This window comes from Pinus tabuliformis, chromosome 4_1, assembly GCF_031772625.1.
Source record: "Pinus tabuliformis cultivar Carrire ecotype Pingquan chromosome 4_1, CPIR1, whole genome shotgun sequence".
Classification (NCBI taxonomy): domain Eukaryota; kingdom Viridiplantae; phylum Streptophyta; class Pinopsida; order Pinales; family Pinaceae; genus Pinus; species Pinus tabuliformis.
Window position 1 is genome coordinate 912,848,330 of NC_142303.1, and position 20,894 is coordinate 912,869,223.

The 20,894-nt window shown below is 39.9% G+C and overlaps 1 protein-coding gene across 2 annotated transcripts in view; it reads left to right on the forward strand.

Annotated features, from left to right (window-relative positions):
• The window catches only part of LOC149179106 (pyridoxal kinase-like), a 338,385-nt gene that overhangs the window by 148,975 nt on the left and 168,516 nt on the right, over positions 1 to 20,894 (forward strand). For both annotated transcript variants that reach the window (XR_016258247.1, XM_089420527.1), the window contains exon 7: positions 693 to 757. Coding sequence is in view for 1 of the 2 variants with exons in the window: in XM_089420527.1 (XP_089276653.1) it covers positions 693 to 757 (65 nt within the window). In the remaining variant the exon portion in view is untranslated. The remainder of the gene's footprint in view (positions 1 to 692; positions 758 to 20,894) is intronic.

Genomic DNA, 20,894 nt, shown 5'->3' on the forward strand with positions numbered 1-20,894 from the left:
AGTCACGTCTTTTTCATTAAGACATCTCCTTTCATGTGTCTCTTCATTAATTATCAGTTATGAATTATTATGTATATTATTTATATATATTTATGTTTTTTTATGTTTATAATAAGCTATTTGTATGGCAAACCATGAGGATGATTCAGAGGATCCAACAGATGCTATTGTTGATGATCTTTTGATGATTTTGACGTGTCATGATTCATGGCATAGGAATTGTAGTATGATGATTTTTGGACTTAGAGGCCATTTAGAGCCTCAATGTTTTATTCTGTCTCAGAACTGGGTACTTATGTATTTTGATGAGATTTTGTCTATTTGCACTTTCAGATCCAATATTAGTCAGTAAACCTTGCATATTCGGTGTCTAATGGTTTGGATCTACATTATTGTACATGGAAATATATTTTCTATGAAACGTTGACCATGTTATGTGTTTTGTATTCATCCATGTTGTTTACCGAGTCGAAGCCATGTCATAATTTGAGCTAGACTGATTCTGATCTGATCTGAGTCTAAATTACAAAATTTTGGTTTATTTGGATATCAATATGCTCTGGTTATTCTGAAATTTCTGGTTAATTTCATTTCTATTTATAGGTAAAGGGCTGTCAACCAGTTTAGCAGCTATGCATTACTGACAGGTAAACTTGCTACAGTATTTCTAAGACATGATTTGCATGGTATAGGTGGTCCCAGTGGCTTCGATGATTACCCCAAATCAATTTGAAGCAGAGAAATTGACAAATTTCAGGTAGTGCTCCACGTTATTTGTGTATTGATATTAAACCAATTTGAACTAGTATATTTGTTCTATCTTATTTATGTTGCTTCTGAAGGCTAAGGTTGCCTAGTGGATATTTACAAAAATGTTTTGATTTTCAGAGTTATTTGCTTCAGTATATCATGGGTCACGTGTAAGATAATATCCGTCTATATATGCAATCTAGCTGCGAGTAGATTGAATTCTTTTGTGCTATGAACTTGCGCAACTTACTTCAAAGGATTACGGCAATTGTTTAGTTTCATCGTACTGTTTAAAATATTTTTAGACTGAATGTTGTAGATGTCTTATTTGTTCAACTTAAGATATTTTAGTAAATAAAATGGCTTTATATACCCATTTTAGATTATTCATAGGATTTTGTAAATAAAATTACTTGGTAAAACTGTTCCTTACACTGTTTCCATAGAACCGTTTATTGGCTTGAAACTTTGAAAGTGAATTTAGACACTGTTTCTGAAAATAGATTCATTCTAATTCATCATCCCTTTGAATGAGAACCCTTGAAATGAAGTTAATAAAATATTGGAGAAAAAATTATTTATTCTTTTCTTATTGGGGAATTGAAAGAAATATCGTGATAAAAAGTCGAGAGACTTTTAACCACCGAAATTTTAAATTGATGCCCTAGTTTCTATTTTTCAAGCAATGTTATTGGAAGCAGGCTCGAACTGGCTTAATTGATTGCTCAGACTGGTTCAGAGGGGTTTCTAGGTGTAACCAGCCCATCAAACAGAAATAGCCTCTTCTGTATGGAAGTGGTCAATTTCATGATCAAACCGATCAGTTTCATATGGAATTTGGTCTTTTGTTTGAACTGGCAGACTCTGTACAGACATGCGTGGGCCAACCAAATGTGCTTAAAAAACGAAAAGACAGAAACTAAAACATAAAACTCTAAACCTAATTTTAAACACTCGATATGTGCATGGGAAAACTTTGCATAGTTGTGTCTAATGTTTTGGAGTCACATAGATGTATATGAATATATTTTTAATGAAAATTTGAATGTCTTGCTTTTGTGTCTAGTTTTGTTTTACGGGTTTATGGGGTTTGCTTCTGACCTGGTAATGGTTACAAGTTTGAATCCATGATTTAAATGACTCTTATTTCATTGTTTGATGATTTTTTCATATCGTCATATTAAAATGGTGTTAACCTTGATACTCTGAGTTCAATAGCATTTTCCCATTTCCCCATGTGTTGGGTTATGGCTGTTGATGTTTGCAGCATCGGACAGGAACTTCCACACAAATCTAGTTTCGGATATGTGGAAGTCATCTAAAAAGGGCCTTTCTATTTTGTAATTCACTTTAATTATAGTTAATTATTAATGTGAAGAGTTTTATTAGTGAGTTGATTAATGTGTAATAAAATGTAAAGTATTTACTTTAGTGATTTAGATGTATTCTCCATCGGCGATGGGGATTTAATTTCAACTGTAAATCTCATTGAGAGATCAGGGTTATGGAGACTTGGTTATCAACTCAATTCTATAAAAGAAAGACAAAGTGAAAGGAAAAGACAGACTATTAGAAAAACATATGTAAAATGGTGGTATGTTCTATGCTTAGAGCAAATTTTCTTCAATTTTCATTTATAGCTCAATATCAATTCCATATTAGCAAGCACATTTAGCATGATGGTAAAATGCAGATAGAACATAAACATAAATCGCAGAAAACAAGCCAAGACAAGAGGACACAAGATGTGGCGCCAGCCAGGGACAAACCCCAATGTGGGGACACCCTTGATCAAATCTTCTTATGATCTTCAATAGTTCAGCAGAGAGAGATAATACATATACATTTAAAGTCAACACTTTGACTTGCCAAAATCAGACATCAGAGATCTTCACCATGAAGATGACACAATGAGGTTGCAGATCTGATGACAAGGACTGCAGTTCTGAACTCGGGTGAAGGCAAACATTCTTCAACTGATTCTCCAAGGTGATTCCATCACCATGCTGCACCCTCAACGCAGTAATATGAACCCATGATAATAGCTCTGTCCATCTCATATTGCAGCAGCATCATACAGCCCTCTAATAGCTTCAGCAGTATGACAGCTCCATGTATTATGCTAATGATCTGAGCCCTCAAATACCCATACGAAATATTGACTGTGGTGTTATGGCCTGCGGCCTAACACACAATCTTCAGGTAGCATCATAAACCTCTGCTGCTCACAAGGAAGTCTGCACCTTCATATTCTCTTACACGATCAGCTCATCAATCTACCTTCTATCAATGACGAAGCTCCACCAAGGTCACTGAACATAGGCCTATATTAATCTGCCTTCTAACAGTCCCCTTTGCTGCTCCAAAGGTCACTGTACCAAGGTCTTCAACACAGTGATTTCTTCCACAGAATTCACTGTTCATAGCCTTCATCAAGTTCAGGATCTAACTCTCCTTGCTCCAGCCAAGTGATTGTACACAGCTTCTAAATCAAGGGCTGCAACATACAACAATTATGCCCTTGCATTTATTGCCAACACAACCCTAACATATGCTGTCCAAGCACATCTTGCTGGACAGGCTTCAATGCATACCCTTCAGCACTCTTCTCCACGTCATACAAGCCTTTTCAGGCCTTCCTTTATCTGCCTGAAGCTTGACGCTGTCCTTGTCCAAGCCCGAGGTCAGATTAGGCATCATTTTGCTGTGGTAAGACTCCTCTTTTCTTTGCGGCAAGGGCATAGCTTGACCCTCTATTTTCTGCTGCCAGATTACTCCTTAATGGACTGCGTATGAGGGCTTTTAAGGGCCTCCCCTTGCTGCATACAAACCCTCAATGACTGCGGCCTAGGACAGCGTATTATGGATAAAGGTTTTGTGTAGTTAGATCTCCTTTAGGGCTGAGATAAGGGCTTTTCCTTACCTGCGTTAAGGGTACTTTAGAATAGCGTCATAGGGTCTCTTCTAGACCAACGTTTAGATCTCTCCTAGCTGCGTTATGAAAGTCTCCTTCACAGCATTAAAGCCTCTCCTCCATGACAGCGTTAAAGCTTCTTCCATGACTTTGTTAAGGCTTCTTCCATGACTGCGATAAGGGCTTCTTCTATGACTCTGATTTGATCTTCATTAGGGCAGCGTAGAGCCTTCTCTTCTAGGCCACTCTCTCCACTAAAACCCAAAGGAGTGGAGCGAGGGATCACAAGAGATGAGTGACCAAATGACTTCAAGACCTCTCATATTTATGGTGAAACGTTGAGGTTAAGTGGGGGTAATTTGGTTGCTGGCCGACCTTGACGAATTGTCACATAACACAAATAAATTCATATCTCCGTGAATACATGTTGGAATCGGATGATCTTTAGATCAATCCTACACTTCTCGACCAGAGGAATCCAAGAAAAATACCATCTGCCATAAATAAGTAGCCCCTGTCCTCCTTGGAACACCACTACTCCTCAATACTGCAGACTGAAATCAAGTTCTTCTTTAGCCTTGGAACATAAAGAACATTCGTCACTTTCAAAGGAGGTGATCACTCCCTCTGAAATGATACTGTCCACATTCTTGCTGCTTTGGCCTTGGAGTTATCTACAAGCACAACCTCCAAGTCAATATCATCCTCTGTGAGACTCGTGAAGTGCTGTCTCACTCCAATCATATGGAAGGAAGCTCCATTGTCTACAAACCTCACATTGAAATACGTGACACTAGTGGCAACACTCACCACTAAAGCAAACTCCGTGTCAACATGGTGGAAAACTCAACCACCCCTGTCGAAGTTGCAACGCTCTTCTTCTTACCGTTCTTGTTGGGACACTGAACAACATAGTGAGCCAACTTCCCACAAGCAAAGCATTTCACTTTGCTCATGTCCTCCTTAGCCTTCTGCTTCCCCTTCTGCTTCTTGGCTCCACTAGAAGACCCCTTCTTGGCCTTCTTCTTGCCTTTAGTTGCGAGGGAAACATTCTCCTCCTCATCTACCCCCCCATGCTGACTGCAGGCTGGAGGGCTTAGACCCCATATAGGGAGACCAAACCTCAAATGGAGACCCATCTGCAATCCTGTATAAGATCCAATGCGTCCCTTCGCTTTCCAATACAACAAATCATTAGAGTAATCGAGTAAAATAACTTACAAATCATGGAACCAAGTGGACACTTCATAGTGGCACGCACTTCCATAGTGGGCTTTAGAATGTACAAACATCTCCAAGTTCAAGAAGAGGGCTAACCAAGGACCCTATTAGGTGATTTCAGCCTCGAATGGGGTGACATGTCCATAGTACATCCATCAAATGGTAGGTGGCATGTGATATAATGTTGGAACGGAATGGGTCATCAGGGGAAGGCTCCAAGCCACATGCCATAGTACAAGGGCAACCATAATAAGGGAAGCCTGCACTTGGGTGTATGAATGTAGGAGGGAGCAATCGCGCTACATGAGTTACCCCGACCTTTGTTTAACCACCCTTCTTCATATGCATTAGCCTTTTATTGATTTTTCTTTTATAACTACTTGGGGCTCGAGGGGATGAGATCATGGTGTGTAAGATATAGCAGTGGATACCCCCTTGAAGGTGGAGCAATTCATTGCCCACCAGGGGTTGGGACAATCATGGGTTCCTTGATGATGAAAGGGGTCAATATGAGGAACCCTAGGAACCAAGATGATGGCCATAATGAAAGGTGTAGAGCTCATGTATGGCTTTTGCCTACGTGCTAAATGTGTATGTCTCGACCATCTTTTGCATTTTATGGTACTTTTTTGGTTGAAAGTGGTCAAATTATGCTTTTCTTTTTCTTTTAGCTACCTCAACCTCTGGGGCATCATTCTAGGCCTGACCCAAAATGTGGACAAGGGGAGGGGGAGGCTAACTCCTTGTGGACCCAATGGAAAAATGTGAACCTGGATGGGAAATATGGTGAATGGGGTTATAATGAGTGGAGGGGTGTGATGTATATGGTCCCTTGAAGCGGGACCATGCAAACAAACTCGGGGTTTGCCATGTAGTGCCACCCCTAAAGCTAGTAGCCAATAAAAGAGATCCAATGCTAACCTTCAAATTTGACAGAAGAGACAAGAGCACAAACCAAACCCACTCTTTTTGTCGAATCCCCCCACCAATCCATGCCCGAAAGTGTCCATGATAAGTAAACAAAATTACCCAACTACATAATGAAAAGCCATAGCTTTGGGGTCAGGAGGCCCACCTTCAAACATACACGCATGACAGGTGGTCGAGGGACCACATGGCGGACTCAGGTGGCGAAGATAGTGGCACATCAAGCTATTTGGTGGCTATAAGGGGCTGCTGGCTGAGGATCATCTAGGAGAAAAAATTTCTCCTATGGATACTACCCACAGGTGGTGGGTAACATCTAGCTCCAACTGGGACATGATCTCTCAAAAGAGTGCATAGGTGTACTCGATCGGGGAGGTCATGAGAACACCAACAATCTCCTTGGACCACAAACCTGTTACTTGCACATATCAAAGATCAAGCACATAGGGCAAAATGTTTTTGTGGTGTCTTATTATCACTCATGCTTAATATTAGGCCATAAAATCAAAAAGAAATAAACTTCTATTTAAAATGCAGTTTAATCTAAATGCAACTATTCTAGCATGATAATATCATATGATGTTAGTTCTAATGAGAAAAATTACCATGCAATGCATCCTACCATGCATATCATTTCAGGCAAATACTAAGTGTAATCATAGAGCCAGTGCAACCAACATATCATTAGATCAATATAAACATGCCTACCTATATGATTACTCATGCAATAGATCCCAAAGCCCACATAGAAACAATCCGAAGGATGATGATGCAGGTGGGAGGCGGGAAAATATGATATCGATACGATGTAGAAAGGAGTCCTAGATGAGGAAAAATACGTCAATATAGAAGTGCAGAGCCGTTCTTCTAAGCACAAGACATAAGATTGAATGATCAAATCTAAGAAGCCCCTATCACAATCATTGTTATGCATCGCAGATGTCACAAGGTCATGATGGTAAGGAGAAGGGGACTTGGGATGCAAAGGGGTACAACGGATTGGTTTTTCAATGGAATAATCGTATTCACAATCCCAAGGGTATGAGGGGGAAGGAGGGATACATCTAATGGATGGTTCTTCCTCAACATCATACCTAGGAGGGGAAAGGGAGCATCAATATTGGTGATAATGTAAAACGGGCAAGTTAAGGGCTCGTGGATAATGCAACTATGCTATTGGGGTCTTGGAGAAGGCAAGGGAAAGTACGAATCTTGTTAGTGTCATCATTGGTGTCATAAATGGGGCCCGCTATTTCCAATAAACCTTCTTCATGCATGTGAAAACAACGATCCTCCCTCTCAATGGTACAAGTAGGCATATCATTATGAGTAATGTCCTGGAGAAAAGGAGAATCAGTGTGAACCTCATTTTCTGTGTCAGTACATAAATAGGGTCACTGTCAAAGTGATAGCTACCCACATCCCATTTTCCCTCATTAATGCACATGACATCATAAATGTCATCTTCATAGTGAGCTACAATACTCATATCTTCAAATGCCCTTTCTTGAATGAAAGTCCCCACTTCATCATGTTCCTCCTCATGGACTTCAATGGGACTTTCACTCATGCCATGCTCATTCTCAATCCTTAAATTTGTAGCCTGAAGATCCTCTATGGGATTATGGCCATCATGATCTTCATTAGATTGATTCCATTCTTCCATATATCCCTTACTTTCATGATCGTCCTCCCACTTGAATTTCCTTCAAGATTACCTTGATCATCCAATTGATTACGTTTCATGGGGCTTTGTGATTGATTATAATATTTTTCATTGATAAGGTCAGTTAGAATATTAAAAGCACAAGTTTGGCTGGCAAGTTCAAAGAAATAAGTTATTCACAGTGTTTCTATGGCAAATATCGAAATAAATTCTACTGCAGCCTTCACAATTAAAACACTGTGGAAAGTAAATGCAAGGAAAAGTACTAGCACAATTATAATCACAATGACAGTTATTTTTGGACAATTGTCCTCGGAAAAACCCAATGCAGGAAAACCGGTGCAGCAGATGAGGGTTTCTTTATTAATCTTCAGCAAAAATCTCATGTACAAGATACAACCAACAAAATAGAAGAGGAATCTCTGTGAGAAATTTATTGATAGTTCTCTCACATGTCCCGGCGAGATTCTGATCTAGGGCCCCCTCTATGTCTCACAACGTCAACTTTTGCATGAGGACTGCGCAGTCCCAGCGTCAGCCTCTGTGGTGTCCCTTTGCGTCACAGCCTCTGCGTTGTCCCTTCTCTGCTCTTGCACCCCGATTGATGCTGCTACCCTCTCTCTACTCCTCACCTGCAACTCTCCCTCTGAATCGATTTCCTCTTGTCAAACTTGGACTAGTGAGAAAATTGATTTTACTAGGGTAACTGAGTATCTGCTTGGTGTAATTTCCAAATGCCCATTGAAGTCCTTCTTATAATCCTACAGTTGAGAACCAACGACCTAGATTAGATTCTAATCAATGGATCAGATCATTTGGACTCGATCTTCGTCTTCTTCTAGAAGTTTCACCCACAACTAGATTAATACCCCTTAATTATTTTAATTTCCTAAGTTTAGACTTAGGGTCCCATTAAAAATAATTAATTATTTTAATAAAACTGTCTCCGAGTGGAATTTCCCAAAGCAATTTCTGGGTATTGTGGAATACAATTGTCCAAGCCTCCCTGCAAATTTTGAGACTTAGAGCACATCCAATGCTACCAGAAATCAACACAAAGAGATGACTAGGATCCTTCTCATAAGCACATGTCATCATGTAAATTTGATTGTGTGTTATTCTATGAAACCTGAGCGTGAATTCTTTATATATGTTTTCCAACAAATTTTCACAAAACTCAACATATGGGTTCACAATTTCTTGCAGTTTTTGAAGGTCTTGATCATTGAGTTGTGCAAATGGAGAGCCAAGGGTATTTTCTTCTCAACAATAAGCCATTTTTCATGATTTTGCATGCTAGGATTAAAATGGAGTCGCTAGGGTGAATCAAATTCCTTGTGTTGAGAAATCTAGGGGCAACAAGTTAGGTGATTTCTCTTGCTTTGATAACTACTTGTGTATGTATTTTTACTTAACTTAATTAACTTCTTTTTCTTGATTATGTTTACGGTTCTTTTCATCAAACAACTACCAAACCATAAAGAACAATAAGACAAGAGGACACAAGATATAGGCGATCGGCCAGGGCCAAAACCTCTCCAACTGAGAGGAAAACCCACTAGAATTCTTCTCTTCTTATAGAACTTCAATTGACAAATTCCAAGACTTGACCCTTGACCAAGACCCTCCAAGACCATGTCAAATCTTTCCTCTTTTCCAGCAATTTCGCCCTTAGGAACTTCTGCAATTTCGACTTCCAACAAATTCTTCAACAACTTTGACCCCCCCAACAGATTCTTTTGCAACTTCGACCTCCCAAGTAGATTCTTCTGCAGAAACCCTAGATCTTGCACAAGAGAAGATTATGGGAGATCCTTCCTCACTTTCTTTTCACTTGAGTTGATTCTCTCTCCTAGAGAACTCGGCTTGCAAAGTGTACTTCTTAGTGCCCTACCTTGACTTCTGCAATTCGGTCTTTTCTGCTGCAATAGTTGACCTAATTCTTTTGCACGTGTGGAGAGAAGTAGCCCAAAAAAAAATCAAAGGTCTCATCGTTCTTTTCTTCTTCCTTCATCCCTTTCTTCACACCTTTTCCCTTTCTTGTGATCGAGCTTGTGTGTGTGAAGTGAATGGCCAAAGTGAGGTTGAAGTCTCCCTTATATATAGGTCTTTCATTAGGTCGAATTGCTCCTTTTAGGCCGAATTGATCTTTGCATTATGACGAGGTCTTGGAGGTACCTTTGACTCTATTTTGACTCAAATAAATTCCTTATAAAATATGTAACATACCCAAGAAGGGTCTTTCATACATAACAATGAATTCCTGGACTTGTGGACTCAATGAAAGCCCTTGAAGCTCTCAATGGGAGCTTGACCTATAAAAATAAATTTCCTTGAGCATGAAACCCATGCATCAAGAATAACAATAATAAATTTATTTCTCTCATTACATAAAATCATGATTACATATGTCATTATGAAGACCAAACCTAGTTACCTATTTCAACACTCCCTCTTAACTAGGGAGGTATTCATAATCCATACAAGGTACGTGGACATTCTCAATTTGAAGAATTCTCATAAGAAGAGTCAGATTGGTAAGCCATCTCTTTGCATCATTCCAACCAGCTTTGTCACATAGCAAGGCCTTGACTAACAACTCTATCTCTCCACAAGATAAGAGCACAATACTGGCGAGACTAATGACTGATAGACACCATCATCATTGGCTCTCACGGCACATACCCCATCCGGGTGTTCACAGGGTATGTCCTTCCAGGACTATTCTTATCTTGGATTCCCAGCCCTCAAGGAATATCGGTCCTCTTCGACTACTCTTATCTTGGATGCCCTATCTCATCCTCAAGGAGTATCGAATGCCAGATGCTTACCCAATCCTCCATTCTTTCTTCTCAATATGAAGACAAGAATGATGTGTCTATCTCTCCCTCTTAACTAGGGAAGATATACCCATTCCTATGAAGGAATGTACCCATTCCTATAAAAGGAATGTACCCAAGCTCCCTCTTATCCAGGGACTTGTCCAAGCTCCCTCTTAACTAGGGACTTGCTTCCAACAACTTTCTGTTCGTTGGTGGAGATCATGGTACTATTAGCTGCTTGTGGGGCTCCTTTTGATGTCATGAAGTTCATCCTTTTTATTATGGAGCCTGCATCATTCATAGGGCATCGGCCATCCATCACTTTCCTTCACGAGCTACATCAGTCATATCATCCTTCTCTTCATTGGAAAGTGATCTTCTAGTCCACATCTGTTTTTTCTTCATACTGCTACCTTTTCCACGTCATGTTTAGAATCTTCCATCCAATCTCATGAGTGCTAGTAGTAGGTGACATCTACAACTCTCTTTTTAGTACCCCTGTATTAACCCATCCAGATGTTGTTCAAAAATAGAAAAAATGAACATCAAATCAAAGTTACCTTTTGTGATGGCCTTTCATCATGACATCTTATTTGCTTGCAACATCAACATCTTGCACATTCATAAGCATATCTCCAAGACTTCATATGTCAAAGGTTTCCTTTCTTTACATACCTTATCATGGTCTTTTTCTCTAAGGAGATGTCATGAATAATTCTTATAGTCATCGGATGTTGACTTCCCTTTTTCTTACGTGACTATAGTTGCATCTTTCATGATCACTTCTTTCTCTCTTCACATAGTGCTTCCTTGGAACTTTCATTGATAGTTCCTTCATCTTTGTCAACTACCTCATATTCCATATGAGGACATATTATGTTGATTTCATCTTGTCCATATGTGAACCATGCCTTCATGTATCTTTCCAAGGGAAGAGATCCATGCTCATGAGGTAGAGCATTTAACCAAGCTATCTACAACTATATGATGACATGACCTAATCTATCAAATATATACATACCTCTTTTCTTCTTTTGGTCATCTAAACTTCCTTCGGTAGCTTCCTTTCCTTGATTGAAAGTACTTCAACCATCTTGACATGCTGCACTCCTTAGTCACCATACCATCATCCTTCTAACTAATGGATTCCACACAAGGTGAAATGACAACGAGATTTGATTCTTCCAAGAGAGGTGAATCTTCTAATGAAGATTCCAACAGAGGATCTTGATTATCGTCATCCTGCAAATGCTCCTTCCTAATGATGATGATGTATGATGAACTCTATGCTAGATGACTTTCTTCTACCCATTTGCACTATATATGCTTTCAATGAGGTTACCAAGTGCTACTTAGATTAGATGACTGCTACATCCATGTAGACTTCTACTTCAGCTATTCTTTCAAGCTTCTCTAAAGATGCCATGATCTCTTGCTTCAACGATATGCTTCTAATATGATGCCATCTTCTACTATGATGCATCCTATCATACCTACAACGCTTCCTGCCATCATAGCTATTATTTACAAAATTGAGAAGGACTAAGTGAAGAAGATTATCTCAATCATACTAGAGATCTTTTACTTCCTCCTTTGATTTCTTCTTCTTAGGTTCTCCCACTTCTTCGGTGATATGGGCTTCATTCCTTTTCTTGCTGTCCTTCTTGAGCTTCAGAGAATCTCTCTTGTAGTGCCCATATTCCTGATAGCCATAACATTGAACTTTTGACATATTCTTCTTCTTTTTATGAGAAGTAGATTTTCCAAACTTTCCTTTTCTATTAGTCATGGCAACAAATGCTTGAACTTGTTCGCTTGGTCCCACATCACTTTTTGCTTTCAACATGGTTTCCTCAATCTTACATAGAGACCAAAATTCACTGAATGGGGTGGCTTCTTTTTTCCATAGATGCTTGATACAAAGTTGCCCCATTCATCAGGTAGTGAATTGAGCACCACGATGGTCATTTCTTTATCGGACGTTATTTCTCCCAACTCTTGCAGTTGGTCTCGTATTCCTGGCACCCTCATAAAGTATGAGGTATTCCTTCTTCCTTTAATATCTTCATCTTGTACAACTCGGTTCTTAGCGATATGACTTCTCCATTAGTGCCTACAGAGAACAATTCGACTAACTTGTTGTAGATTTCTTTTGATGTCTTCAACTTCGCAACATAAGGTATGAGGGGATCCTTGATAGATTCTATTAAGATCCTTTGAGCCCTTATCTCCTCTTTCATATACTTGGCTAGAGCTTGAGCTTCTTCCTTTGGAGGTTAAGTGATTGAACCCTTAACATGTCCAACAACATCATTTTCTTTGAGTATCAAATCTGTCCTCTTCTTCCATGCAAGGAAGTTTGATGACCCAACCAATTTGTTGCTCTCCTTGCAAAATGAAGTCATTTTAGCAGCATCAGACATATATATATAAAGATACATACTTGTGAAGATACTCCTTGATGACAATATCTTCAACTTGGTGCCTTCCTGATTTTGATGATGATGTTGATAAAAGAAGATATCTTCTTGATGAAGATGTCTTGCTTCAAAAGTGGTCCTTGACTCAAGGAGAGGGAGATCACCTTGATTCCTTGATGATGATAACAACGCCTCTTCTTGTTTCCTTGAATGATAATGTAGAATGTGGTGGCCTTCCCAAGGTGGTTCAAATGTAGGGTCTTTCTTTGATTGAGTGGATGACAGATCCTTGAGGTCTTCTTTTTTTTGATGCTCCTTAATCACTTTCTTCAAGATGATGAGAGGGTTAGTCTTTCTCGATGATTGATGCTCTTGATGTTTCCCAGATGATCTTCTTGTGCTTTGGCCCTTGAGTATCCTTCTTTAAGCTGCCTTTCCTTGATGTAGTCACCTTAGCTCTGATACCATGTTGAGAAATCTAGGGGCAACAAGTTAGGTGATTTCTCTTACTTTGATAACTGCTTGTGATGTATTTTTACTTAACTTAATTAGCTTCTTCTTTTTCTTGATTATGTTTAGTGTTATTTTCATCAAACAACTACCAAACCATAAAAAACAATAAGACAAGAGGACACAAGATATAGGCAATCAGCGAGGGCCAAAACCTCTCCAACTGAGAGGAAAACCCACAAGAATTCTTCTCTTCTTATAGAACTTCAATTGATGAATTCCAAGACCTATGACCCTTGACCAAGACCCTCCAAGACTAAGTCAAATCTTTTCTCTTTTCCAGCAACTTCGTCCTTAGGAACTTTTGCAATTTCGACTTCCAACAAATTCTTCTGCAACTTCTACCCCCCTAGCAGATTCTTTTGCAACGTCGACCTCCCTAGTTGATTCTTTTGCAGAAACCCAAGATCTTGCACGAGAGAAGATTATGGTAGATCCTTCCTCCCTTTCTTTTCGCTTGAGTTGATTCTCTCTCCTAGAGAACTCAACCTGCAAAGTGTACTTCTTAGTGCCCTACCTTGACTTCTGCAATTCGGTCTTTTCTGCTGCAATAGTTGACCTAATTCCTTCGCACGTGTGGCGAGAAGTAGCCCAAAAACAATCAAAGGTCTCATCCTCCTTTTCTTCTTCTTTCGTCCCTTTTCTTCACACCTTTTCCCTTTCTTGTGATCGAACTTGTGTGTGTGAAGTGAATGCCCGAAGTGAGGTCGAAGTCTCCCTTATATATAGGTCTTTCATTAGGTCAAATTACTCCTTTTAGGCTGACTTGTCCATGTGTGTAGGCCAACTTGATCTTTGCATTATGACGAGGTCTTGGAGGGTCCTTTTACTCTATTTTGACCCAAATAAATTCCTTTTACAATATGTAACATGCTCAAGAAGGGTCTTTCATACATGACAATGACTTTCTGGACTTGTGGACTCAATAACAAGCCCTAGAAGCTCTCAATGTGAGCTTGACTTTAAAAATTAAATTTCCTTTAGCATGAAACCCATGCCTCAAGAATAACAATAATAAATTTATTTTTCTCATTACATAAAATCATGATTACATATGCCATTATGAAGACTGAACCTAGTTACATATTTCAACACCTTGATATATGTTTGCTTCATCCGACAAGCATTAACTTTGAAGCTCAATGAAGAACTAGGGCTTTGTTCTTCCAAAGGAGTCGCCAAAATGATATATTAGTATTGTCGTATGGGGAGCAAGACACACATCTCGTTCCATGGTAACAACGCCAAAAATGTTACTGCTCAAACTAGCAGGGGTCCTAGGAGGGGGTCGTATAGAGAAACTACTAGGATAAGTGGCAACAATGGAGTAATAGCCCACTGTCACCTCAACTAAAGCTCCTTGCTCTTTACAAATTTTCACTGATGGGAGGAGTCCAGGTATGAGAGGAATAACTAGAATGGATGGATCAATGATAGGATGCATGGTGATTCTTGAAGCCTATTCACAAGAGAGGCTCAAATAATGGGTTTGCTTGCTATAGAAGCAAGATGGGTGGCTTTCTTAGAAGGGATAAGAAGATGCCTAGACCTAGGGTTTGAGGAGTGTTACTTGAAAAGAGGGGCCCAAGATCAAGGAATCCTAGAAGATTAGGGTTTCTAAGTGACCTTTGTGAAATGGTAGTTATAATGTAGTGGGACCACAAAGCCTAAGTGGGGCCCAAACGAGGTCAAGGGGTTGGATTGGAACAACAAATGGATGATCTTAACCAAGTTAAGGGGGAGAATAGGATCAAAGGAATTGAGTTCTTCTTGGAATTTGAGTGCAATGATCCTAATGAAGCCACTAACCAAAGGACACCTAGGGAAGAGAATAGTCTTCAAGCTAGGGCTTGGAATATCTCGAGATTCCACTATGGGATCCACCTCAAATTTGGAGGTCCTCTCAAGAAGATGCCAACGCAGTAGTGGACCAATTTTCAAGGATTTTCAATGGTTAAAAATAATTTTAAGATGATGCTCTAGGAGGCCTACTAGGTTAGGGCTTAGAAAGAGGATGAGAAGGTGAGAAGAATATTCTTTCGTGATCACCTTAGGACCAGACCAGTGCCTAGCCAATTGGGAGAATGGAGTCAAATGAAATAAATGTTTAGATAGGCTTAATTCCAATCAAGGAGTTCCCCAACAACTTCGTATGGCCTAAGCAACAACTAGGTTACAAAGGGAAATTTATACTTCTTTATATTGCAAAGGATGACTTATCAAGGCAATTCATGAACATTCATGTACCCCTAAAACAATAACTCACCATGCTTCAACTGATCGTATGAAAAATCCCTCACAAAGACAAGCCCAACAACTTCGCATAAGCTAAAGAGCAACTACACTAGCGTCATGAACAAAAATATTCCATTGACAATTTTATGAGATAAATTTACAAATAAGCATGAAAAAGATAGAAGTATAGGGAAATTATTCCAATCATCAGGATGCAAAGAAATCGAAGCTCCAAGACAAGAAATTAAGCTCTTCCAAACATCGAAATGCATTATATCTCCAGTTCATCCGTCTAAAGGCTTAGCAAAATTTCCAAAAGAAACAAATGACCCAAATCCAAGTGATGATGAGATTCAAATGAGCTCTCATCAATTTATATCCTTCCTAAAGAGTTCGATTTTCCTAATTAGGCCTAATTTAGCCCCAAATAATAAAATAATGGACAATAATGACATAACTTGGTGACAAGCTCACCAAGATAGCTCCATAACACAAAGATAAGCAACTGAAGAGGACAAAATAGTAAATACAATGAATCATTGGGCCCTTGAAGAGGCCTAGCGGAGTCCAAAGTGTGCCAAGGTGAGAAAATAGGCTCCAGACATAGTGATCAGGGGGGTGGCCCCTTGATATCCAAGCAAATCAAATGTTGTGTCACCAAGTGGTGTGGGGGCACAATGACGTCCTCATGGGTCTCCAAGTGGATCGATAATGCTTGTATACCATCTATAAGGGCTAGAATGATGACATAAGCCCTCCCTCTGTCTCCCATGGTGAGACACATCCTCATTTGGGCCCTGGAACATCTGCCAAGTGTGTGGCGCAAGTGCGAAGCCGAGTGGGCATGGTGGTTAAGGTGCATCATCCTCATTAAAAAAGGTGGAACACGAGCCATTAATGAGTGGTGTTGAGGAATCCATGAAGTGGTAATCTGCTCCCTGTTATGGTGGAGGCCCATGGCTCTCAACACTCACCCTACAAGTGCCAATATGACCGTCTGGAAGGCTTGGACCTCGTATAGGGAGACCAAACCCCAAATGGAGACTCACCTGCAATCCTGTATAAGATCCAATGCGTCCTCTCACCTTCCAATACAACAAATCATTAGAGTAATCGAGTAAAATAGCTTACAAATCATGGAACCAAGTGGACACTTCATAGTGGCATGCCCTTCCATAGTGGGCTTTAGAATGTACTAGCATTTCCAAGTCCAAGAAGAAGGTTAACCAAGGAACCTATTAGGTGATTTTAGGCCCCAAGGGGGTGACATGTCCATAGTACATCCATCAAATGGCAGGTGGTATGTGATATAATGGTGGAACAAATTGGGGCATTAGGGGAAGGCTCTAAGCCACATGCTCACACTTGGGTGTATGAATGTAGGAGGGAGCAATCGTGGTACATGAGTTACCCTGGCCTTTGTTTTCCACCCTTCTTCATATGCCTTTGCCTTTTATTGATTTTTATTTTATAACTGCTCGGGGCTCGAGGGGATGAGGCCATGAAGTGTAAGATATAGCAGTGGTTACCCCTTTTAAGGTGGGGCAATTCATTGCCCACCAGGGCTCAAGGGGATGAGGCCATGATGTGTAAGATATTGCAGTGGTTACCCCTTTTAAGGTGAGGCAGTGCATCGCCCACCAGGGGTTGGGACAATCATGGGTTCCTTGATGATGAAAGGGGTCAATATGAGGGACCCTAGGAACCAGGGTGATGGCCATAATGAAAGGGGTAGAGCTCATGTATGGATATTGCCCACATGCGAAATGTGTATGTCCCGACCATACTTTTGCATTTTATGGTACTTTTGCTATTGAGAGTGGCCAAATTATGCTCTTTCTTTTTCTTTTAGCTGCATCAAGCTCCGACACATCGTTCTAGGCTTGACCCAAAGTGTGGACAAGGGGACGGGGAGGCTAATTCCTTGTTGACCTAATGGACAAATGTGAACCTGGATGGGAAATATGGTGAATGGGGTTATAATGAGCTGAGAGGTGTGATGTGTATGGTGTCAGGAAGCGAGACCACACAACCAAAATCGGGGCTTCCCATGCAGTGCCACCCCTAAAGCTAGTAGCCAATAAGAGAGATCCCACAGGACTAGGATACAAGGCTAACCATCAAATTGGACAGAGGAGACAAGAGCACAAACCAAACCCACTCTTTTCGCCAACTACTCGTACCAATCCATGCCCAAAAGTGTCCATGATAATTAAAAAATATTACCCAACTACATAATGAAAAGACATACCTTCGGGGTCGGGAGGCCGACCATCAAACATATGATCATGACAGATGGGTGATGAATCACATGGCGTGCTCAGGGGGCGGGCTGTCGGATGCTGGCTGAGGACCATCTAGGAGGAAAAGTTTCTCTTATGGATACTACCCACAAGCGGTGGGTAGCAGGTCTTATGTGCAGGTTCTATGAAAGTGACTCGTTTCGGCATGTGACTCGTTTCGGCATATTTCTCATTAAGACCCAGGAGTCTTGAAGGGTCTTATAAGGGTCGTGCGTCACTGTAATTAACCACTTTTCCTAAGTTAGATTTAGGGAAATATTTAATTATGGCTAATTACTCTAATTGAGGTGTTTCTAAGGCTTTTCTCGCAAAACGTTTTATGGGTTTCGAAGATTCTGTGTTCCTTAGCCTCTTAGATACCATAGAGACTAGAACACCTTTCCGCTGCTTCTCCAAAAGCTAACATTCATTAAGCTGTTGCTTGGTTAAGAGAGTGGTATTTCAGTTGGAGTTGATAAACTTGTTTGTACTTTTTATATTATAAACGTTTTCTTCCAGTTATAAATCTTTTATGTTCATGTGTTCATTTTCGAATGATTATTGTAGTGAATTGTCAATTAAAAATTGATTAAGAAATGAAATACTGATTCCCCCCCGGTTGAGAAATCAGTGCATGTAGTTATTAGGGTTTTGATTCTTCTTTTCTTGAAAATTACTTGTGATATGTGTTGGCTTCTTTACTTCTTTATTATGTTATCTTTCATCAAGCAATTACCAAATAAAAAATGCATGAATATCACAAGAACAGGAGACACAAAATGTTGGCACTCAATTGAGGCAAAGCCCCTCCTAGGCGAAAACCCAATCATACCCCGTAATTAGCTATGAACCCGTAATTGAATAGTAAGCCATAATATTGACTAGCCCTGCAGGAACAAGTCTAAAGAATCCTTCTATAATAGAACCAAGTCAAAGTGAGACAATCCAAGGCCTTTTGACCAAGACAAAGACATCCTCCAATCACCAAGTCAACCCTCCTTCCAAGTAGATAAACTCTGCCAAAGTCAACAAGAGTCAACTCCTTCAAAACTGCTTCAATCTAAAATTTCGCCCCCCTGCAACTTAGAATTTCAGACCTGCAGTCACTGCAGAAATTTCGGCCCCTGCAACTTGCCTAGAAACCCTAGAAATCTCGCATGTGTGAGAGAGAAGATGCCCCAAAACTTCGATTTTTGTTCTTCCTTTGATTTGACCTTCTTGTCCTTGACTTCACACTTCTTTTTCTCTTCCTTCACTGCAAATCGAACTTGTTGATGGATGTATGCCAAATAGGTCGAATTCTCCTTCTATTTATACTGCTTCCACAGGGTCGAATTGCCCCAAATAGGGTCGACTTCATCAAGGCAAGGCTGACTTGGTGAGGAGGTGAAATATGACTGTTTTGACTCAAAATAATTTTTCTTTACATGATACAAAAGCCCAAGAAGGGTCTAATAAATATGACAATGACTCTTATGACTCAAGAAAACCCTAGAAGCCTACAATGGAGGCTTTGACCTAATAAATAAGTAAAAGGAGCATGAAACCCATGCTTCAAAATAATTTTCTTTTCTTTTTCAATTTTACAATAAATACATAATGATAAAGTACAATAGCAATTATGAAGACTGACCATAGTTACATTTTCAACACTCCCTCTTAACTAGGGAGGTATTCATAATTGTACAAACAGGTACAAGGATGAACTCAAATTGACATGTTCTTAGAAGAGTATTAGCATACGCAATGCTAGGGATCTAGATACCATTACTGTCAAGGCATCCTCCCAACAAGGGCTAAGGTGACATCAATGCAACTTGCCACTATAGGTACCATTAGGCTACAACCCTGGTATCAATCCAATAGGATATAGATACCATCTAGGCCTCCATGCCAAGACACCAACCCTTACAAGGATCTAGGTATCATCAAGGTCAAATCACTAAAACAAAGCTCCATATCAAGACCAAGATACCCTCCCACAAAGGGATCTAGACATCATCAAGGCCAAACTATAATGAAGATCTGAATACAAACTAGGCCAAGATGTCTTCCCAAGTACCATCATACTGGCACACAGCCTAAGGTACTCATCTCTCCCTCTCTACCAAATCAAAGATATCCACCAATCTAAGCATGCTTCTAAAATATTCAAATTTCTTGTTGGGGAGAGATTTCGTCAACACATTAGCTACTTTTTCATTTGTCGGAATGTACCATAGCTTCATGACCCCATCCTATACCAAACTTCTAATATAGTGGTGCTTATTATTAATATGCTTAGTCCTAGCATGGAACACGGGGTCCTTAGACATTCTAATGCTGCTTTTGTTATCACAGTTTATAACTGTAGGATCCAAGGGCCCTTCAAACAAATCTGACATAAGCTTTGTTAGCCAAACCACTTCTTTTCCAACTTCACAAGCAACAACATATTCAACCTAAACACTGTTGAGAATTCTACGACAACATTTAGATTAAGGCTTTTCAAATGATTATTTCTTAACTTTGACAATTTCTTGTGATGTTCTCTTAACTTTTCTTCATTGTATTAGTGTTCTTTCCATCATCAAGACAAATTCCAAAAACAAATGAAGATCACAAACACAAGAAAAATGACACAAGATGTAGGCACTCAGCCAAGGCAAAACCCCTGTCAAGGGGAAAACCCAGTCAAACTCTTCCACTAGTAGATTCAAATCAGATTGAGACACCCAAGACCCTTTTGACCAAAACATAAATTCCTTCCATCCACCAAGTCAACTTCCGTGTACTAGCTTCTTTCCTTCAAGTCAACGTGAGTTTGCTCCTTCAAGAATTTAAGCTTGCTCTGAACTTTTGAAGCTAGGTCTGTACTTTCGGCCCTATAATAAGTCTCAACTTATTTCACATGTGGCCGAATCTCGACTCCCAAAGATCTCCTTATGATGATAAACGACTTTTTCTTGGACACCTTTGCACTTGCTATTGTAGATAGACTTCATGAATCAAATCTTTTCCAAAACATGTCGAGTGGCATGGCTTTATATATAGTGGTTGTGTCTTCATTATAGACTTGACAGAGTGTTTGAGGCCGACTTGACAGAGTGTTTGAGGCCGACTTGTTAAGTGAGGAAGCCGACTTGTTGGAGGACTAATAGGACACAT